Below are 22401 nucleotides of genomic sequence, written 5' to 3' on the forward strand. Positions count from 1 at the left end.
TACAATCAGTGTCTAATTATTTCCACCAAGTCCCCTTTGTGTGGATAATCAGCTCTGTTTGATGCCTACCTGCTCCAGGTCGTGCTGGCTGACACAACTCAGGTTCCTTGGGTCAGGATTCGAGTCGAGACTGTAGGAATCTGGATTGGAGAAAAATGTTAAGATACAAGTCATTTCTTTCAATATTTATCCAACAGTTGCTGAAGTCCAGGTGAATTGACAAGGCTGAACCAAGTTGGATCACTGCAATCATGCATCCTGTGTTACTGTCACAAACCCCTGCAAGGTGTTGGTGTAGAATAACTTGCGTGCGACAAACTTTTGCTGTTCAAAAGAAAGAAAACCTCTGGAGAATGCTCGGCAGGCACCAGCCTGCTTCATGTCTCCCGTCCTGCCATTGCAGTCAGGCTTTAAGCTTTTCTGCCCCCCTTCTCTGGAAATCCATCCTGGAATCCCTCTGTCTCACCCCCTCCTTCAAGGGCCTTCTCAACACTTTTCACTTTGATCGTGCCTTCAATCACCCTCCCATCCTTTTGATTCCAACCCCTAGCTCGGGTGCAAGCTATTAACTGTCCCAGCGCCTTGGGATGTCCTCCCGACATGAAAGGCACCATATAAATGCAATTTTATTGTTGATGAGGAGGCCTGAGGGAAGTCACCAATGCTCAGCTCACACTCACCCTGCAGCCGTCTGCCTCTGTAGAAGCCACTCAGAACATTCATTGTATCATGAGCGTCCGAAGGGCTGCAGTACAGGAAATAATACTCCAGGTGGCGCCACAGGATAAAGAGGCAGTTTTCCACAATATCTGAGGTGAACATGAGTCAAGGAATTAGATAGGATGTTCAAGTGATAAAATGCCTTGTAGCCAATCCTTCCAGAAGAGAGTGATCATTCGGCCAGCTTACGTGTCCTCAACCAATCTTCATGGTAACCTATTACACCTGTCAATTCACCTCAAAGGAATTATTTCCCCGGGTCAGTCCTCAACCTGCATGGAGGTAACATTCTACAAATTCTTCCTCTGCTTCTCAAGGGCTTGTAATCTAGGAAGCAGACTTGATCATCACATACAAAGAGATACGATCAGAGTTCAAATGGCTGGGGTCTGACGGCCCATGCCCAATGTTAGCTGTGAAGTATGAGGTTCAAAGCAACACCCTCAAACATCAGCTGGATTTTTACTCGATGTGACAGTGGTTTAAAGTGTTGCCCTTTCACACTATATTTAGAAACTTTTCTGCAGGAGATGGTAGAAGAGAAGTCTGGGGCTTTTTGATTCTACCTCTAAGAAGTTGAATGACCAAAAGGGAGGAATCATTTGCTTCAGATCAAATGCTGTTGTACTGAAGGGAGATTGGTTGTGCGATTCAGCACCGAACTCTGACATCCCATCACCCCCATCCTCACTCTGGCTCCCCACCCTCCTGTGAATTCAACTCCTCCCACTTGCTCTGCCATCTCCTACAACCACTCCCTTCGCTCAGCAAGCACCAGCTAATTCCTGTCCCTCACCCCTATCTCCGCCCCACAATGGCAGGCATCCTTTCAGCCATTGTGCCCCTGCTCTCTGGAACTCCATCCTTGACTCTTTCCTTCCCTCATTTGAGGTTTGTCTCAAAATGTACCACCTCTAAGTGTATTTTTGGTTGTATTCCCTCTCACAAACTCTCCTGCCCACCACTCAGCTCTGGAGTCCTGCCTGTCGTCCCAAAGTGAAAGGATCTGTGTAAATCTAAATTATTAAACAGAGGAATCAATATCTGCCACTTCAGTGACAAAGGAGTCCAAGTGTGAGGCCCTTAGCAGGCTAAGGTTTCACCCCAATAACAAGAGTCAATTCCTGGAACAGATGAAGGTCACCTGTCACCACTTAACATGAATTGTCTGTCTTCTCAAAAGATTTCTTAACAAAATAACTAAATAATTTTACTCCTTACATTTGATACAGAGCCTTTCATATCAGGAGGATGTCTCAAAGCGCTTTATAGATATACGGTGCTGGGATTGGGTATTTTGTAGGCAAACGCAACAGCCAATTTCAAAATTAAATATCCACTGGTTTTAAAACCCACACAGAACCCTCAAACCATGCTGCAATTCATATACTCAATTCCACTGAGAGCTAATCAGGTTTGTCAGTTTATACAATCTCCCAGGCGCTGAAGTACAACCAAGGATACAGCAGTAAAGAGACAGCAGCTCGGCTCTGTGGTTTATCTGTTGAACAAGCCGTCGCTTGGCTAGGACCTGTCTCTGCCCGGCTGAAATCTTGTCCACACCACCTTGGAGGTGCGCCTGGCAGAGCTGTGACAAACAAAGTACACAACTTGAACACAACATATGGCAACAATTCTGCACACTATTTGCTTCAAACTCGAGATGAGACAATTTCAGTTGGGAAATAAGCTTTCGATTAGCCGGATCTGTTGACAACCTGCCACATATTTCAGCATCTCCTGAAGAGATGCGCATCACCAGGCTGGGTCACCCTTAACCCAGGCAGAAGAAAGCACCTCTCTCCAGCTGGAAAATAGTTTCAAAATAAACTCAGTGATCCAGTCTGATAAAAAGAACATTTGTCTCCTCACTTGGGCCTACATTTGAATGTAAAATCTAGAATTGGGTCTCTCTTTCTCTCTCTCGCTGTCTGCCAGTTTCTTAGATCATTGCTGTGATACCTTCCGTGTCATTGGCCAAACAGGGAAAAATAAAATGTTTAGAAGGGCCAAACATAGCCCGTGCATAACTGCTGATCGGAATTTATAATAATCATCACCCTTGCATTTGATATTGCACCTCATCACATCACTGAAAGCTCAAAGCACTTTAGCCAATTTGCGCACAGCAATATCTCACAAACAACCATGGAGCGAATGGTTGATTTTATCTGGGAATGACAACTCTGGACATCACCAACATCACATAAAGCAAGAACTCAGGACATGTACTATTCAAATTAAATTTAAGAGCTTCTCGGTTCTTAAATTTAATTTGCACAATTGCCTCTGTTTACCGAGCAGTAAGCAGAAGGAATTTGGTTATTAGTCGATTGGTGGATTGCTTTCCGGGGGGTAATAAACCTTACAAAAAAAAACAATTTGGTCACTTAACCACGACTGTTTGTGAGACACTGCTGTGCTCAATTGGCTACCATGTTTCTACACAGTAATCCACTTTACAAAATATTCTGCGTAGTGCTTTGCGACATCTCAATGACATGATAAGGCACTATAATACAATTACATTTGTATAGCACCTTTTAAGACAGGAGGACGTCCCGAGGCACTAGACAGTCAGGGATTTAGATCCGAGATGGAGGTCGGGGTCGGGGAGGATGGAAGACAGGAAGGGTAGCCGAAGACGAGGGTTTTGATACACGTCTTGAAGGAGGCAAGGGTGGGGAATGAAGTGAAGGGAATGTGGAATGGAGTTCATTGGATCGGGGCAAATAGGCTGAAGGCTCGACTGCCAATGGTGGAGATCGGCCGGGTGGGGGACATGGGCACTATATCAAATTCAAGGATTATTATAATAACAAATTACGATCAGCCGTCTTGTGACAGGCACAGGCTGACGGCTGGTATCTAATGATTCATTAGCATTCAGGGAAGCAGATACCAAGGACTGAAAGTCAGACTTGAGCATTTGCCCATTTCTGGTGTCAGCCCACAGCACTGGTGTCAGACTTTTCCAGTATGGGAGAGAGATCAGTTACATGATGAGTGATGGCTCTGATCTTCAAAGTTACTGTGAAATTGTGGGAGAACGGGGCAGCCCAATTACACACAGCAAGCTCCAAAAAGAAAGAATCATCAATTGAAGATTGACCAGGTCACCTTCTCTTTTCAACTAATGCCACAGGATCTTTAACATCCACCTGAACAGGCGCAGATGGGACTCGGTTAAACATCTCATCCAAAGGACGGCTCCTCTAACAATGCTCCAGCGCTGCACTGGAAAAGCCTACATTGTGAGTTTGAAGTCCTGACATGATGCCAACTGAACCAGCAACACACAATACCATCTTTGACCCGGTCAGCAGGACAGCTCTCCTTTCACACTGTAAGAAAGAGCACAAACCTCTTTTATTTCATCAGGAGGCAAATGCTCCAGGTTCTGGTGCTTGGTCACGTTCTGCTTGTGGCTCTCGTAGCAGCTGAAGAAGTCATTAGCACTTTGTTTCAGGAGGAACAGGATCACCCCAAGGCTCGGCAGCCGCCAGTAAGGAACCATGGGCAACTGTGCTTCTGCAGGGAAAATGGAAACCATTCAGATTAGTAAGGGAAAAAAAACTATGGCCATTATCAAGGGACAATGTGACAGCAACTACAAGAATACATTTGCATGAAAACAATGTTTTTTATTTGCAAAGTTCCTTGCGGGATCTGATGTAAGCTGAATCTGAGGGATCTAAACCTACAGCAGCCCCAGCATTTAAAGTCTGTCATTATCATTGCTCTCAGATCACCAGAAACTGGTTTGGAGGAAAAAGTCATACTCAGGTGTTCGGGAAGACATTCTGAGGTCACAGCACAAGCCTGTTTAGTGGCCAGAAGCAGAGGATTATGCCTAGGATTCTGTCACTAGAGGGTGTGCCATACTATTCTGCATGACAAAGCACACTTCCCCCATGTACTGAGGTTTCAACCTGGCCTAGCAAGGAGCTGTGAACAACAGTGCACGGCAGAGGCAAGCCAACACAGATATAGAGAGAGAAACATCAGAGTAGTGACAGTGAGAAGCTGGAACACATTTCAACGTTACAGATGCAATAAAATTGCAAGCTGTTTCTTTTTATCTAATTTTGCTGTAGGAACACTGTAAATGAACTGATTCCCATGCAGACATTCTAAGACTTATGATTATACAAACTTCATTTTGCTAACTGCTGCATATATTTATCTTTGTTTTGTACAACAGGAAAGGTTAATTTTAAAGCTGATCTAAAACTATTACACTGCAACACCGACAAATTCAAAACCAATGCATTAACTTGTTCAATGCCAACCTCTGGCTAGTACTCTAGAGTTGGGTTAGCACGGTTCGGGAGAAACGGATTCCATTTTAGACACATTTTCACATGTAGGTGGCATGAATATGTGGAAGTCTGGTTTGGATACCCTTAAGCACGGTGGACACAGAACAAAACTCCCATCTCTTTTTGAAAAGTGGGATCTTTGACATCCACCTGAACAGACAGATCAGATTCGGTTAAATGTCTCATCAGACAATACAGCATAAGCACATCCCACTGCTGTATTGGAATGTTAGCCGAGATGTGTGGCTAATTACCATAATCTTCTGCGGTAGAGGCGAGAACTGAGATCGAAAAAGGTGCGCGGGAGTGAATGATATGAATCTCACCTTGTCGAGTTCCTTCTCGAGTTGTCACTTCGGACAGACTCGGAGTGAAGAGACAGATCGTGTGCTGGGAACTCGGGCTGCTCTGCATCAGAAGTGTTTTACAGAACTCCACAACATTTGCACAGATCTGCAACAAAAGTGGCACGCAAAGTTGAATCATCGAAGTGTTCAGCTCAACTAAACTAAAGGTTAACACTGGTTAAAAGAAATTGGTGTAATATTGCTTTCTTCCACCCAAAGGTGGATGGAGCTTCAGCAACAGAAATGCAAGGTAAGTGAAAACTTATTTATAATAATAATAATCCTTGCATTTGATATAGCGCTTTTCACATCTTCTAAATGTCTCAAAGTGCTTCACATAATATATTGTAAAGTGAATTGACTGTATATTTGTGCACAAAATGCGGCAGCCAAATGCGCACAGCAGTGTCCCACAAACAGTCATGGATTGAAATGACCAATTTATTGTTTTTTTTCTTGAAGGATCATTATCAGGTGTGTGGAGTAAGGAAACTGGCCCAAGGTTTCACCCTGCCGGGAATTGAACCCAGGTCTCTCGCTTGCAAAGCGATTGCTCTAGCCACTGAGCTACAGAACTCCAAACGATGAACCATCGTGCAAGGCAACACTGGGGAGTCTTCTTGCTGGTTAAAACATCTACCAAATTGGCTGCTATATTCACCCACAAAATCAGACACTACTTTATAGTGTATCCTGTGAAGTGCTTTGAGATGTCCTCCCGAAGTGAAAGACGCAACACCAAATGTAAAGATTATCACTGATAATTATTATCAGGAGATATGTAGTTTAAAACTGAATTGGGATAAAACTTTCTTATGCCTTCTATATTCCCACAAAATGGATTGATCAGCCACTTAGCTATGGGATGTTGAAGGTTTTACGATTTAACAATGCTCACTTCATTTCGGGGGGTAATAAACCCACCAAAAAAAGAAACAGTTTGCAATTTTATCAAATTGGTCACTCAATCCACAACTGTTTGTGGGATACTGTTGTGTGCAATTGGCTGTTGGGTTTCACCCACAGTCAATTAATTCACTTTAGAGTATTCTGTGAAGCATTTTGAGACATCTCAACGACATAAGGCTCTATATCAAATGCAAGGATTATTATTATTTATCAATGAAACTGTGTAAAGTCTAAATAATCACAGTAACATTGCAATAATCATAAAATAGCCTGACTGTGGAGAATCTTCAGAAATTAAAGCAAATGCTGCGTTTTACTATTACTGTGCTATTGTTGGCAAAGAATTTTCACACTGAAACTGCAGATGGGTAACATTCAGAAAGATGAGTCCTGGGTAAAACACACCTGTTGCATGGCCAGTTCCATCTCGTCCCTCTTGCTCACACCACAGACCTGAGTTCCCTCTTCCTGAGCTTTGACCTGGCGGAACCTATCCGACCCACTGAATCGGCTGAGCAGCCCAAGGCACTGACGCTGAGAGAAAAATCAGACCGCAAAGTCAAAACAAGCTTCTGAGAATGAGTCAGAAATAATTCTAATTACAAAGATAGCTTTACGTCTGATTTTGAAGCATTGCAGTTTGAAAGAGCTGGTGTATAAGGTGACTACAAAGATAAACCTGGTCAACCAGATCTATGCTAACAGATGTAGGTGGCATTCATTGTCACTGAAAGTCAATTGCTCATCAAGATCTCTTATAAATACTCAGTGAATATATGATGACAGGACGTCTCTTTGACCTAATCAATCTATTTTTCATCAACTGACCCACCCATCCCAAGCCATGTGAGCAACTTTATTGTTAAGGTCAAAAGATTTTGCATCCATCAATGAGGCTGGGGTCAAGAAAAAGCAAGTTATATTAAGAATTTTTTTACCTGAAAGCGTCCAATGTGACCTTGTAGTTCCATTATAGTCCCATCGCTGCCTTCGACTTCCAACCCATTTATCACACCTAAAAAAGCAGCAGACAACAGTTAACAGCATCTCTGTGGCAGAAAGATCTGCGGAATAGTACAAACTAGTAAGAACGAGTTTTGATTCTACATTACTATTTATCAGTACAATACATTGTTCACTACTTTAGAGTCTCAAAATTAGCCTGCTTCTGCAGGCCTAGTAATGTATAGCATGGCCATTTGTTCATGAATGTGTGGTAGAAATGGCTAGTGAATTTCACAGGAATAATTGGTATTGTGGAGCAGGTTATTAGAAAGAGTCGCTGCTTGGGTTTGCTTATTAAGTAAACTTGTTAGAAGTTGTCGTATTGTGGAATTCTGTAGCGTATTGGTGAGAACATTTGCCTTGCAAGCAAGAGGATCCGGGTTCGATCCCGGGCAGGGCAGAACCTTGGGCAAGTTTCTTTAATACCTCTGTCTCTGTTTACCTAGCAGCAAGTTGGAACCCGGTTATTAGTCGATTGGCAGGTCGCTTTCCAGGGGTAATAATGATTCACAAAAAATTGGGTCATTCAATCCACGACTGTTTGTGGGACACTGTGTGATTGGCTTCCGCATTTCAACCACAAAATATACAGTTAATTAACTTTACATTATATTCTGCGAAGCACTTTGAAACAGCTCAGCAAAGTGATAAGGCGCTATATCAAATGCAAGGATTATTATTATTACAAGATCTCAGGAGTAGTGTGCATGATTGTTTTTGTGTCAGCCTGGCTCAGTGGCCGTCTCCAAGTCAGAACGTTCTGGATTCAAACCTCATGTTAGAATTAGAATTCATCGTCTACGTTGATACTCCAATTCAGTGCTGGCGAGAAAATTACTTTCAACAGCCACAAGGCCAATCAAGTGGCAAAACATCACTGCTGCCGTCACTCTCCATACAATTTTGAGTTGAAGAAAGATTTGAAACCGATCAAGCACACCAAGACATCAGTTGTGACCAACGTCTGGCCTTTCAAGAAGCAGCATCTCCCCTCTCCCCACCACCCCAAACATTTGCACGAGTCTAGGTAACTCTGTGTTTGATTGGCAATGTCTTCATTTTCTTCTTGATTGAATACTTTTTTTTTTTTGTTTGTGGCATAAATTGCGGAGTCCTGTAGCTCAGTGGTTAGAGCACTCGCTTTGCAAGTGAGAGACCTGAGTTCAATTCCAGACGGGAAGAAACCTTGGGCAAGTTTCCTTACTCCACCCGCCTAATAATAATCCCTCCAAAACAATAATAATTTGGTCACTTCAATCCACAACTGTTTGTGGGACACTGCTGCCGCATTTCGCCCACAAATATACGATCAATTCACTTTACAGCATATTCTGTGAAGCACTTTGTGATGTCGAGAAGACGTGAAAAGCGCTATATCAAATGCAAGGATTATTATAAATCACTATATGAAGGGTGAGACGTTAAACAAGTCTCGCCTGTGCCAGGTGAACGTTAAAGATTCTGTGGCGCTGCTGGAAAAGGCAAATTTCTCCCGGTGTCACAAGGCAAATCAGGTAGCTAATCAGCACTGGGACACTACCCCACGTGAAGGGCGCTATATAAATGCAAGTTGTTGTAATAAGTCGTACTGCTACCGTCATTCTGCACGAAGAAAGATTTGAAGCTCAATTCTCCACTTTAATTTCTCTCCACTTCTCTGCCTTTTGTTTATCAGCTTATAACAGACAGAATCTCTTTGCTCACTCACTCCAGCTCTGCGAGATGACCTTCAACAGAGAAGCTCCTATATTTCATACGAATACCTTCTACAGTGAAATCAACTGGAGTGACAGTTGGTTAGGATTTTAGACCAAGTCTTGTGTGTCCATAGAATATCAGGATTGTATCGATAGTGTACTGTGATGTGCAAAACAAATTGATGCTCATGCTGCAACACAGAATCTCACAAAAAAGCGTTTTGAATATGTGACATTCAATGGTTTGATTTGTTGCTGGTAAAATATGAAACTGCAAACCGAGCAGTCGCTGAAAATCAATAAGTGCAGCACTGCAGCACATATCTACCCAACTCTCTCAAACGATTTAGAACATTCACCAAAAAGTTCCTAACTAAACTGTATTTTGTGGAGTAAGCTCCTGTAAGGTCAAACAGTGAAGGCATTATGTTGTTCTGAAGGTCTCCTTGTCACCCCCTGGCAGCCTTCCAATTCAATGGTCTCTAATATCTATGAGAGAACAAATGGGAGTGGTAGTTTTCCTGTTTGATGCAGTTCCTACCAAAGTTTGCTGTGTTCTGAGAAAATGAATAACAAAACCAAGCTACCAGTTCAAAATCAATGCAGTTTAATCAATGCACTGGAATTTACGGTTGTTAGCTATTATGCAGTGGCCCTTCACAAGACTATTTACACGAGCTGCAACTCTGCATAACATAACGAAAAGCAATTCCAACTTTAACAACAGATAAACTGCATCTCATTATTTGGATGAGACATTAAACTGAGGCTCCATCTATGCCTGTTCAGGTACACATTCAAGATCCCACGACACTATTCAAAATGAAGGAAGTTTCTCTCTCTCGCTGTTTTGATTATTCACCTCACGGCTTTTGCTGAGATCCTCTCACTCGTCTACAAATCCCTTTGTCTTGGTACCTCCCCACCTCTCTGACCTACTTTCTTCCCATTCCACTACGCTGCCTCCGGCTTCCTGCTTGTCCCTCGTTGGCTCCACAACCGGTGGCGGCACTTTCAGTGACTAAGCCTCGAAGCTATGGAACTCTCTCCCCAATCTCTCCATTTTGCTCCCTCCTTTCCCTCTTTTAGATCACGACTGAAGATCTTTCTCTTTGACCGTGCTCAATCACCTCCTACCGACCCTGCTCAGAGTCAGGCTCCATCGTGATTAAGCGCTCCAAAAAGTTACCCTGAATCAAGGACACCATATAAATTTTATAGTTATTGTAGTTGTGAGACACCGCAGTACGCAAAATATCTGCTGCGCTTGCCTACCTTCACTATACTTTATAGAAAGTTTGTAAAATGCTTTGAGATATTGTTAGCACTGTATCAAATGTTGAGTCTGTTCATGCACTCCAATTTAAATGATTCTATAAGTAGACTACTGGAAGTTCACTGCAGGTTACAGAAGTCAATGCCCATTATATTGCTGGGCTGAGTTTTTAAAACCAGGTCAGCAATTTTAAAATGAATGAGCGCATGTATTCTGGGAACGAATAACCATACATTTTACATTTACATACAGGGTAAATCAAAAGTTCTTACTCATAGGCTGGACCAATAGAAAAGTGTGGAAATAATTGCCAAAAATTGTGGGGAGATTTTCCCACACGCACACAGCCGCTCCCACACCGCCTCTCCCACACACACACCGCCTCTCCCCCCAAACACCCCACCTGCCACAACCCACCCTCTCCCTCCCCCCACACCCTCCCCCCAGCCCCCCTCCCCCACATCCCCTCCCCTTCCTGATTCACTCTGTAAAATGTCACATTTGGAGGACATCCCAAAGCTCTTAACAGTCCTGGCTGAAGACCTGAGCTGGGGCTAGGAGCTGAAGATGGGAAAGAAGACTGAAAGTGTGGTCAAAGAGAGAATTAGAGGGGATTCCCAATTTCAATTAGAGATAAGGCAATGTTCTTGGAAATTACATCAGCGTCTTACCTGGCAAGGCTGCTTTGCTTATGATGCTCGTCAGCAATGCCAGCTCCTGAAGTGACCCTACAGTTACCTCTTGGCAGCGAAGAATGGCCTGGATGGTGTCTGCATGAGCAATGAGGAACTGTAGTACCTGAATCAAAGAATGCAGTGTCATTAAGGTAAGAATCAGCCCAGTGATGTGCAAATAGTTTCTAGGAGTTCTATACAGCTAAGTTGCTGCAATACGATGTTGTATTCAAGTATATTTCTGAAGCTATAATAATGAATAAAGCAAACCCTCTATAAATTAAATTAGTAGATTAAGAAAGAAATTTAGAAGAACCCAAATCTAGCTTTAAAATAATAAATATCCAGGAACAAAAGGAAGATTTTTTTGATGTTGGAAACCCATTCATGCGAATGAGTATTCAAACTACACCGGTTACACATATGTATATTATCTACACATGGATATTTCTGTGCCATTGAGAGGGACACACCCTATTTTGGAGAGAAGGGGCAGGTTGATGAGAGCCAAAGTTTGGAGTTCCCACAGTACATTGGGTAATTTCTAGAGTTTAACCAGCTAAAACTACATAGATTGCATTGAGAGTACTGTACAGCCAGTTTCTTACAATCTCTCCATTGCCCTACCTGTTAAGGATTTATCTTGCAGAGTAAAGGAGTGGAATCAGAAGAATCCCTGATCCCAATGATCAATTTGCACCTCCATGTCCAGCTGATGAACCAGGTTCTTCAGATCAAACTTCAGCAGTGTCCTGGAGCACTGGCTCAGAAACCAAACTACCAAGACCACCACAGAGGTAATTGATTTGAAAGATTTTGCTAAGAATGTCATCTTGGAACCAGCTGAGTTCCAAGTAGACTCCGCTACCTTTTATATCAGTCTTATTTACTCCACAATGATGCTTTGGTATAAGATCTTAACTAGTTAGAATGAACTAATTCACCCACTGTCAACAACTAAATTTGTTGCTCCCGGACTCACATTACAATGCTGTTTACAGTCAATGTTGTTCAATGTGAGATGGGTCCTCCCCCCCACATCTCCAAAAGTAATTGGCAAAAAGAAACGTGCAACTCAAAACATCGGCAAGGGAATTTGGAAACAATCCTCGTGCTCAGTGAATTGAAACAAAGAAAGGTATTCAGTTCTCAAAGTTCTAAAAGGACTGAAATCTGAGGAACTCAATCCACTTCCCTCAAAATTGAACCTTGCATCCGGATTTGTATTAAAACAAAATTTTGAACAATAACAATCAGAATCCTTGTATTTAACACCTTTCATATTGGAAGGATACCTCAAAGCACTTCATATGATTTACTACAAGGTGTAGCGACTATATTATTTTAGGTGAGTTCAATTAGGTGAGGCAATTTTGTGTGGATGCTGAGAAATTCCCTTCTCTTTTCAAATAGTGGCATGGGATCTTTAACATCAACCTGGACACACACAGAGTACTCTGCCTTCCCTGCAATGCTCATTGCTGTTGGTTTGCTGCTGCAGTTACCTGTCCGGCGGCCTGCTGGTGCTGACCGGTGCTGGATGTCAGGATGACCTGGCACAGCTGAAGTGCTGGGAGCAGGATCTGGCGGTATCTTTCTGCAGGAGCAGGGATAAATCCTGATGGATCGATGATACCAAACATACTGTGCAAGAAGAAGAAAATGGGTTTGTTTGGAAAACAGATCCAGAACCATACAAAATACCACGAGCTACAGATTATATGAATGCAGTGCCATAATTCCACCTTCTCCAACACACCAACATCAATGATATTTTCCAATATGTAGTTGGATCAGCTGAAGAAAGGGTTTGGTATTTGTAGAATGCATTTCTACATCCTAAGGCTCCATGTGAAGGCTCCATTTCATGGATTTTCAGTCAAAGCCACAAATGCATCAACAGTGAAGCCAAGCGAAAGAACACCACTTTATATGAAATTGATGTAATGTTTTAAAAAAAATAACTTCCCTGCAGGTAACCATTTACTGAAGGACCTGCTTGTGAAACCAAGCCATGAACAATTGAACATTGAGGGATGCTACGACTTTCAGAGCACAGTACAAAGCATTTCTTCCCTGCTGTCGAAGATGAGGTGAGCTGCAGACTTATTCATTGTTCAAAGTGTTAAAATTACTGGAGCTGCAAAAAAGCAGCCTGGTCCATGATTTTCCCTCCCTCAGGAATGGAAGACAACCAAACTTCCTATCTTGCCATTGAGAGATTGAGTCACGCCACTGCTCAAATAAATTGCTCGGTATTTTCAGTATTTTCAGAACCATATGGGATTTCAGACACCTTCCTGGCAAAGGCACTTAATGGAGGGTGGATGAAACAACAACAAGATTCCATTTATTGAGCGTCGGGAGGACGTCCCAAGAGTTAGGCAACCCAGCAGAGGAGGAGGGGAATGAAATAACAAACATTCCATAGGATAAAGATAAAGTACACACATCTTGCCGTCAGTCTCAACATTTGTCCAGTACACCCTCCTTTTGCCAATAAAGACCATATGCAGACCACTATAAAATATGTTGCAATAAATCTTGTAGCTTTTCTCACCTATGTGAGTCGGTTTCAGGCCGGTGATCATAGACCTGACATTGGGCCAAACGCACAATTACCCCTGCGGTCAGCAGCTCAAGAGCTCCCTGCTGATTTTTAGCCACCCTCGTGAGAAAGGCCTGGAAGACAGAAAAAATCAAAATGTTAAAATAAAGAAATGAGAACCTAAACTCCCAAAAGATTTTAGATGAAAAGACCTCAAACATCAGCAGCTAACACTCTGAAGGAATGTGAACTTTGTTCAGGACAAGCCTTTCATGCAGAGTTTCTATTTTACGTGCAAGCCTCAGAAGGATGAAAGAGCCAAAAGCATAATGTTGTTTTTGCAATACAGTTTTTAAACATCCCAGCGAATATCACACCCACAACTCACAAAGCTGCAGACTTGATCGTTGTTCAAAGTATTCAAATTAAGCCAGAAATTTTAATTCAAAAATATAATTTCAAACAATACTCTGGATTCTGACAAAGCAGCAGATAAAAACATTTCCCTAAATAAAATATTTGTCAACCAACATGCTTTGCCCTTGATTCTCCAGTATACTCGGAAACCACCAGAATGCAATTAAACTGAAGATCAGACAGATGGGGCGACAAAACAAAATTCCCATTTGCTTCAAATTTCTGAATCTTCTGTTTGAACTCAAGTATTTTCTCCCGATACATTCCAATTTTTCACAGGAAGCAATTTACTCAACATCTAGGTAGGAATCTCCACTGGAGGCAACACTTCCTGACAGAATGCAGGTCACTGACAAAATATGTTCATCGACAGAGATCCAGCTGACGCCGTTGGCTATAAAAAGATACCATTTCACTGCATCTTCTTAATAAGCAGCTATATATATATATATATATATATATAGATATATGCTGCGTAGAGTTTTGAGATGTCTCAACATGATAATCAAATGCAAGGATTATTATTATTATTATCTATTTTTAGCAATTAACCAAAGATAGATCCAAAAATTCTTCAAGAACATTGATAGGATTCATAGGATTGAAACTTCAATCAATGAAGCAGCTTGCCTGGACTCCATTATAATCATCAGCCCAGAAGATTCAATTTTACACAATATTGAAGATTGAATATTTTACCAGTGCCTGCTTTCTCAACTAAAAATAATAATCCTTGCTTTTGAAACAGTGCCTTATTATCCCATTGAGATGTTCCAAATCACTTACTTACTGTTCCAAAGTAAGATTTTATTGTGAAGTTTAGCAAATGTGCCCTTTGAGGCAAATGACAGCGCTTTGGGACATCCTCCCGACGTGAAAGGCGCTCTATAAATGTAATTTTGTTGTTGAATGTGGCAGCCAGTATATGCACAGCAATGTCCTCCAACAGTGACAAATTGAATGACCAATTCCATCCTAAGAATTGCTGGCCAGGATACTGGCAGAAACTTCTTTCTCTTTCTGAGTCATGCAAAGTGAATAGGCAGACGAGTTTAACGCCTCATTGGAAGATCGACATCTCCAATGAAACAGCGCTCTCCTGAAGTGCATTGCAGTGTCAGCCTGTCTAAAAGCACACTAGCTACAAAACTCTCTCTAAAAAAAAAAGTGCAATGCTTCACAGATCTTGGATTGCCCCATGGGCTTCAGCACAAAGCTCACATAACAAAATAGAAAGAAAAAAATGGTTCCAGCTTGTTGAAAAACTGTGTGAAAGGGTGATTTCAGTTTATCTGACATTATCTGGGTGTGGGAAGTAGGAAGCAGACAGAACAAATATGCTGAAGCAATGTTGACATCTGACCTGGATGTTGACAAACAAACTTACCATTTTGGATTCATAAATGTACAAGGCTTTCAGTAATGGAGGCTGGGGACTCAGCATACTCTGGAGAGTGACGTCATCCTGGGCCAAGCTGTCAGCCACTGCTTTCAGGTAGCCGCTATTGGTGAGGTAGCACAGCCATTGATGGTGCTGGTCGATAGCCACGATGCGATCCAGGACTGCCAATGCCAGCATCTGAAATAAGCAGTTACAAAAAACATCACAGGTTAGAATCCAAACACCCATCAAATTCGCCTGTCCCCACTCAGAGCTAATTCTGGCAGATTTGCAACAAGACAAGATTGAGCACATTGATATTCTGAGACACATTTTTTGAGGGGTCAGTGGGGGTAAGAAAGGGAAAAGTGAATATGCTGGCATCGACAGTAGTGCAACAAGGACCATTGTGGAAATGGAAGTTGTCCCATGTCCCACATCTCCCCCAACCCCATTCTGAATTTCACCCCCTATGAATGTCCAAATAGCTAGGTGCCTCCCAGTATCTTGGTTCATCCCATACAAACTGAAACTCTTCATATATGAATCTACATAATAATTCTGGTCAAAACAAAACTGTAAGAGTTAAACTGCAAGAGCCAACTGTGGGAAGCAATTGGCTGCCCCGTTTAGCCCACAAATGTACAGTCAATTTACAATAGTCAGCCTCTTAGAACAGAGTTGAGGAAACATTTCTTCACTCAGAGGGTAGTGAACTTATGGAATTCACTACCCCAGAAGGCTGTAGATGCTCAGTCCTTGAACATTTTCAAGGCTGAGACTGATAGATTCTTGAAAAATAGAGGGATTAGGAGATATGGGGATAGGGCAGGTAATCAGAGTTAGGTGAGAAGATCAGCCATGATCTTATTGAATGGCGGAGCAGGCACGAAGGGCCGAATGGCTACTCCTGATTCTTATGTAATTCTGTGAAGTGCTTTGAGACGTCTAGAAGATGTGGAAAGGGCTATATCAAATGCAAGGATTATTATTATTATTCACTCTACATTCATACAGAAGGAAGATTATCTCCTGAAGGACATTGGGAGCAGAAACCACACTGATTTCTCCTCCTATCCTTCAAGACAAGCTTATCCCCCTACAAGCAGTTAACAATTTAAGAAGAAATCGAGCAAAAAATTCAATTCTTGGATTGAAAATGAGTTCAGCTCCAATTCTGAACATTACTTGCTGCGCACATACCCTTCCTATTTCATGCCCATCACAAGCATCTCGACACACAACTTCCATTAGCGATGCCCCATAACTCTCAATGATTGCCATGTTCTCCCTCTGGAGCTTGCTGCACTCGTCTTCGGGAGCCGTTAGCCGTTCCCACATGGTTTTTTGACCTGAAACAGAAAGATTAAACAAGAAATATGTAGATTTAAACATATGGATTATCTTCCACATTCCTGCGTTCTTTCCCTACACCACACTCTCGTACCTGTTTCCAAGGTATCCGGCTCATCTGGTTTCTGGCTGATCTGCAAGTAATATAGCAGGGCTCCATACAGGTGTGCTCTAACACGCTGGAATCCCCCACCTGATGAGAAAATCAGTTGAAGGAAGTATCAAATATCAAGAGAGTTTCTCCTGGCTAACAACACCCATGCCCCCCCCATAAAATTACTCATTCACTTCAAGGTTGTTTTGGGGACACTGTTGTGTGCAAATTGGCTGCCACATTCACCTACAAATAGTTATCACACCATACACTGAAATCTTATGAAGCACTTTGAGGCTCCTCAACAGCATGATAGGGTGCGATATCGAATGCAGTTATCATACTGTCAGCTCCAAATATGACATTACTTCGACAAAACTTGTAAAAATAAATTTTCCCGAAAAGGCAAGCTTCCAAACACAACTTTAGTACAGTAAATTGACGTTTTATTCTGAACGGCCTAAACACTTCAACTTTTCACTGGACAGGAAGGATACAATCTTTTTCTCCTTGCAAAATTGGATATCTTGATGAAAGTCAGAGAAAAATTAAAGTAAAGGAAAAATAGCCTGGAAGCTACTTAGAAATTGAAACAATCGTGAATCACCTTAACCAAAAAGTAAAGTACAGTCAATTCACCTTACAGTATATTCTGTGAAGCGCTATGAGATGTCTGGACGACATGATAAGACTATATCAAATGCAAGGATTATTATTATCTCAAATCAGCACTTACACACTGCCTAAGTGAAAAGTTTGAGTCACTATAACATTTATTGCTGTAGCTCAGTGGTTAGGCGTTTGCCTCGCAAGCGAGAGACCTGGGTTCAATTCCCAGCAAGGTGAAATGTTGGTCACGTTTCCTTACTCCACACCTCTGTTTACCTAGCAGTAAGTACGAACCCAGTTATTAGTAGATTGGCGAATCACATTTCCGGGAGTAATAATTCCTTCAAAAAAATAATAAATTGGTCACTTCAATCCATAACTAGTTGTGGGTCATTGCTGTGCGCAATTGGCTGCCACGTTTCGCCCACAAAATATACAGTAAATTCACATGACAGTATATTCTCTGAAGCGCTTTAAGACATCTGAAAGACATGATAAGTTGCTATATCAAATGCAAGGATTATTATTTAGTGTCTAGGGTCAAGCATTCAAATGGTGTAAATGTTCATTTGCAAAAATGTGGCAAAAATCAGGAACTGCAGCACTTAACTTCAATCTCCAGTGTTTCCATCTGGATTTTTCTATAGGTCATATACTGCAGGAAATTTATCATTCAGCCCCACCGACGCCCCAAAGAATGAGGTAAACAGCAATCTCAAAGAGATCTTAAAGGCAATGACCATATCTCGTTTAATTGGTGGATAGATTGTTTTCACGGAACTCCTCCATTGGTTTGGTCCGCTATGTGTGGTTAACTGAGTATCTGATGCACTTACAGGGTGACCAAAATGTCTATTATCCCAAAAAATCATAATTTCTTATTAAGACATTGTAATAATATCACAACTTTTTGGTAACCATGTAAAACTATGCATTACCAAGCATATCCAAACCAGACATACACATGTGGTCAGCTACACATGGAAATTTCCGTCTCTGGAATGGAATGCACACTCTCTCCCTGGATGGAAGAACCTGTTTACCAGAATTTGACGCAGTTTGGCAAGAATCAAGGCTTGGGAACTCCATAGTGTGCATTGCGGTAACTGGAGTTTAACCAGCTAAAACCACAAAGCTTACTATTGAGAGCAGTCTTGCAAGCTTTCTTCTGTTTGTCCAGTGAGAACCACCTACCCATTTTGCCTTCAGCTTGTGGAGGGGGAAACTACACGCTGAGCGTGAAGAATCCTTCTGATGAGCCAGACCGGCTGGTGTGTCACTGGCAGTGCCCTGGAATACTGCAGACCCACCTAGCTCAGAAAGTAAATGACTGAGTGAACTAATTTTCAACTCTCAATTACCTCACACAGCTCACCAGTTATGACTCACCAGTTCGAAGAATGAAATCCAGCAGCTTCTTCAGGATGATGTGCAGAGAAGAGTCTCCAATGGAAGCGAAGCCAGCTGAGGTGCTCTCTGCGGTTGTGGAATTACCATCTAACATTGAGATGTATTGCGAGTGAGCAGAGAGTGCTATTTTTTGTTCATTGCGTACAGCCTGGGTGAGGTGAGCTGTAAGGGTGAACACGGTCCCAGCAACGACTGACATAAGCTCATGGGCAGCTTCCTCATCCAGAATCTGAGGGCAACAGAGATACAGATCAGCAGCAATATCAAGCTACGAATACTACAGAAATGAAGAAAGATGCGTTTTTGACTAATTACACTCAAAAATTAGATTCCGTTCTTTTCACTCAACAGTTTGTTCCCATCCCTACAAAGAAATACACTGCTTTAACTTTTGCCCTGCTGTGTTTCCTTCCATCATTTGGCAGCATTCACGTCATTGCAAATAAGTGGCTTTTGTGAATGCAAATAAATACAGGATTCATTCATGCCACTTGGAACCATGCATTATTTTTTGCTCCATCACCTTTGCAATCTTAACCCAGCATCAACTGGCCCCAAGAAAGTGGAGGGAGAAATTGGCAAAAAAAAATGGTCGTCAGAAGGTTGTACATTCAAGTCCCACATCAGGAACTTAAGAGCTCACGGACTCGGCTGAGATGGCAGTGCAGTTCTGGGGGAGCTCTGCATTGTCGGAAGTTGAGACGTTAAACCGAGGTTCTGTCTATACCTGTTCAAAGGAATGTTGAAGTGCTTGTGGCGTTATTTGAAAAAAAGCGTAAATTTCTCCCTATTGACTTGGCCAACCTGGTGATCAGTTAACTTGGTCATCCACCTCCAGGCTGTTTGTAGCACAAACATGCAGGCGTACAAAATATTTTTGATCACCTTGTCATGGAGGTCATGCAGAAGGTCCCGGATAATAATTTGTCTATCCTCTCCCTGAATCAGGTCCTGGGGACAAGCCGCCAGTATGATCTCCACCAGCTGCCGCCATGACTCCAAGGTGTGACGCTTGGCGTGAAGACACTCCCGTAACTTGTTTCTCTGCACCACGTGCTGTAGTATCGTGTTGATCTCCTGCACAAGATTAACAACCAGAAAAATCACTGGATATCTAATATCGAAACAGCTGCTTTCCCAAAGCACAAACGGATAAAGAGGTTTTGGATATGATTCACGTCAATATGACATTTTCACTTACTTCAAAATATGCAGTCACTACACTTGACTGAACATGACGTAAAATGCACTGTATAACATAAATTTGTATATTTCACATCAGGAGGACATCTCAAAGCGCTCTAAAAAGCAGGATGGGTATCCGGGCAAGGGGTGGGTGCCGAGGGGAAAGATGAGTGAAAGATCAGAGGGAAACATTTCGGCACTCTATCAAATGTAAGGATTATTATTTGGACTATTGGAAGGCCTTCGATACTGCACACTTTCCAAAGTTAAATAGCCAACCTGGTTCGGTCTTCATTTAAATTAAAGAATAATCATAATGCTTGCATTTGATAGAGTCTTATCACGTTGTTAAGACGTCCCAAACGCTTTACAGGATTTACTGTAAATTGCTATGACTATGTGTATTTTGTGGGTGAACTGAAGTACCCTTTACTCACCATTCTTGAAAAGATGGCAATATTATTTACATTTGATGTCCTACAAAATATATGCATTCTAACTCATCATTCAAGATCCAGGTATTTTTAGGCTGCAGTTAAAACAACTGTCCTGCACTTCGCGGAAAGTGGGTCAGTTGCTGATTGCTGAAGAAGCGATGATCCACTTTGCTGGTCTTTAAGTTTATTTTTCAAGAAGGGAAAAAAAAAACCCAGGTTGTACTGAACCTTACAATGCAGAAAAAAAATCACAGGAGGACAATGAGTGAATATAACCTAACAATCTGGCAATCATACACATGCTAGCAACCTCACCTCCATCAGCAAGGGTCTTTGTCCGAGAGCCGCCATGCCCTGCAAGGCATTTATTTCTGCAATCAGCACTCGGTGAAGGAGCTGAAAGGTACACATTACTTATTAAAAAACAGCAGCAGTTTAGTAGAGGTATTTGAACAATGTTTAGTGAACATTTACTATGGGGGGAATGGGAGTTCCCTCACTGAAAATATAATTTTCCTTGTAATTTTATGTCTCGAAATAATGCAGCGTTAACAATGGGCAGGTGGGTGAGATTTCTCCACCCTGCAAATGGAGGTGACTGAGTCAGAGAATACAAAATGTATCTCACTCACTGAAAGGCTGGGAACAAATCTTACAAGATTATTTTATTAAAAGACTTGCTTTGGGGTGATGGTGTTCCCTCCCATTGCTCACTTTGAAGGCAATTAAGGGGAGAGGAGCGCGCCAGTGGGTTATATTGTGAAACAAATGTTCTATGTGAACATTGTATTCCAAGTAAGATCACTCATTATCAGATCAGTGAAAAACATGAAAAAGTACAAAGTGAAGAGGTGCATATTTTCAAATAGACAGCAATTTACAGTATGATGTATATTGACATAGCGCCTTTCATGTCAGGAGAACGTGTCACACTGCTGACCGGGCTTCCGAGCTAGGGGATGGGAAAGTTCAAAATGGTACTTTAGAAGATGCTGCTGAAACTCTCCCCTCAGACTAGGTACCTTCACATTGCAGACAATCTGGCCCTGCTGATTCTTGTGCTCACATTTACAGATGACCTGTTCAATCTGGGCACGGTCGAAGAAATCCAGATGAAGTTCTTCAGGACCCTCTTGGCAAAAGTCGATCGAGTCCAAAACACTGAGGATCTTTCGACGCACTAATTAAGAAGTAAAATTAACAACAACAAGATTCCATTTATAGAGCGCCTTTCACGTCGGGAGGACGTCCCAAGGCGCTGTACAGTTGGGTCAGGACCCGAGCAGAGGAGAAATGGTCAAGGGGAGGGAAGGGAGGGAGCGAGGAGGGGGTAGAGAGTTGAGAGGGGAGCTGAAGGCACGGTCGAAGAGAAAGGTCTTGAGACCGGCCTTGAAGGAGGAAAGGGAGGAAGCAAGGCAAAGGCACTGGGGGATAGAGTTCCAGAGCCTAGGGGCTTAGAGGCTGAAGGCCCGGCCACTGATGGTAGGGCGGTTGGAGTGGGGGATGTGGAGCAGACCGGAGCCAGAGGAACGGAGGGTACGGGCAGCTAAGTAGGGGGATAGTAGGTCAGAGAGGTAGGAGGGAGCAACGCCGTGAATGGCCTTGTAGGTGAGGATGAGGATCTTGAATTCGATCCTCTGGGGGATGGAGACCCAGTGCAGGCGAGCGAGGGTGGGAGTGATGTGGTCACGAAGCCTGGTGCGGGACAGTACACGAGCTGCAGAGTTCTGAATGACCTGCAGCTTGTGGAGGGAGGTGCCGGGAAGGCCGGCGAGGAGAGAGTTCCCATAGTCCAGCCTTGAGGTGATAAAGGTGTGGACCAGAGTTTCAGCAGCGTGAGGGGTGAGGTAGTGCCGTAGTCTGGCGATGTTCCGGAGGTGATGGAAGGCGGTGCCAGTTGTGGCGCGGATATGAGGGAGAAAGGACAGCTCAGGGTCGAACAGAACACCGAGGTTCCTGACTGGCTTTGAGAGGTGGAGAGTGCAGCCTTGGATGCTGATGCTGTCAGAGCCAGGGG

At 42.7% G+C, this 22401-nt stretch overlaps 1 protein-coding gene across 1 annotated transcript in view; it reads right to left on the minus strand.

Annotated features, from left to right (window-relative positions):
- nup205 (nucleoporin 205) overlaps positions 1-22401 on the minus strand; it is a 56928-nt gene that overhangs the window by 1250 nt on the left and 33277 nt on the right. The window contains exons 26-42 of the mRNA XM_007911233.2: positions 21407-21564; positions 20700-20780; positions 19648-19839; positions 18742-18991; positions 16744-16842; positions 16500-16648; positions 15303-15494; positions 13511-13632; positions 12456-12594; positions 10948-11074; positions 7237-7313; positions 6704-6832; positions 5369-5495; positions 4085-4251; positions 2185-2308; positions 681-809; positions 70-140 (exon numbers count right to left, since the gene is read on the minus strand). Of these exons, the coding sequence (XP_007909424.1) occupies positions 70-140; positions 681-809; positions 2185-2308; positions 4085-4251; positions 5369-5495; positions 6704-6832; positions 7237-7313; positions 10948-11074; positions 12456-12594; positions 13511-13632; positions 15303-15494; positions 16500-16648; positions 16744-16842; positions 18742-18991; positions 19648-19839; positions 20700-20780; positions 21407-21564 (2333 nt within the window). The remainder of the gene's footprint in view (positions 1-69; positions 141-680; positions 810-2184; positions 2309-4084; positions 4252-5368; positions 5496-6703; positions 6833-7236; positions 7314-10947; positions 11075-12455; positions 12595-13510; positions 13633-15302; positions 15495-16499; positions 16649-16743; positions 16843-18741; positions 18992-19647; positions 19840-20699; positions 20781-21406; positions 21565-22401) is intronic.

The sequence above is a fragment of the Callorhinchus milii genome, unplaced genomic scaffold, assembly GCF_018977255.1.
Source record: "Callorhinchus milii isolate IMCB2004 unplaced genomic scaffold, IMCB_Cmil_1.0 Scaffold5, whole genome shotgun sequence".
Taxonomy (NCBI): Eukaryota; Metazoa; Chordata; class Chondrichthyes; order Chimaeriformes; family Callorhinchidae; genus Callorhinchus; species Callorhinchus milii.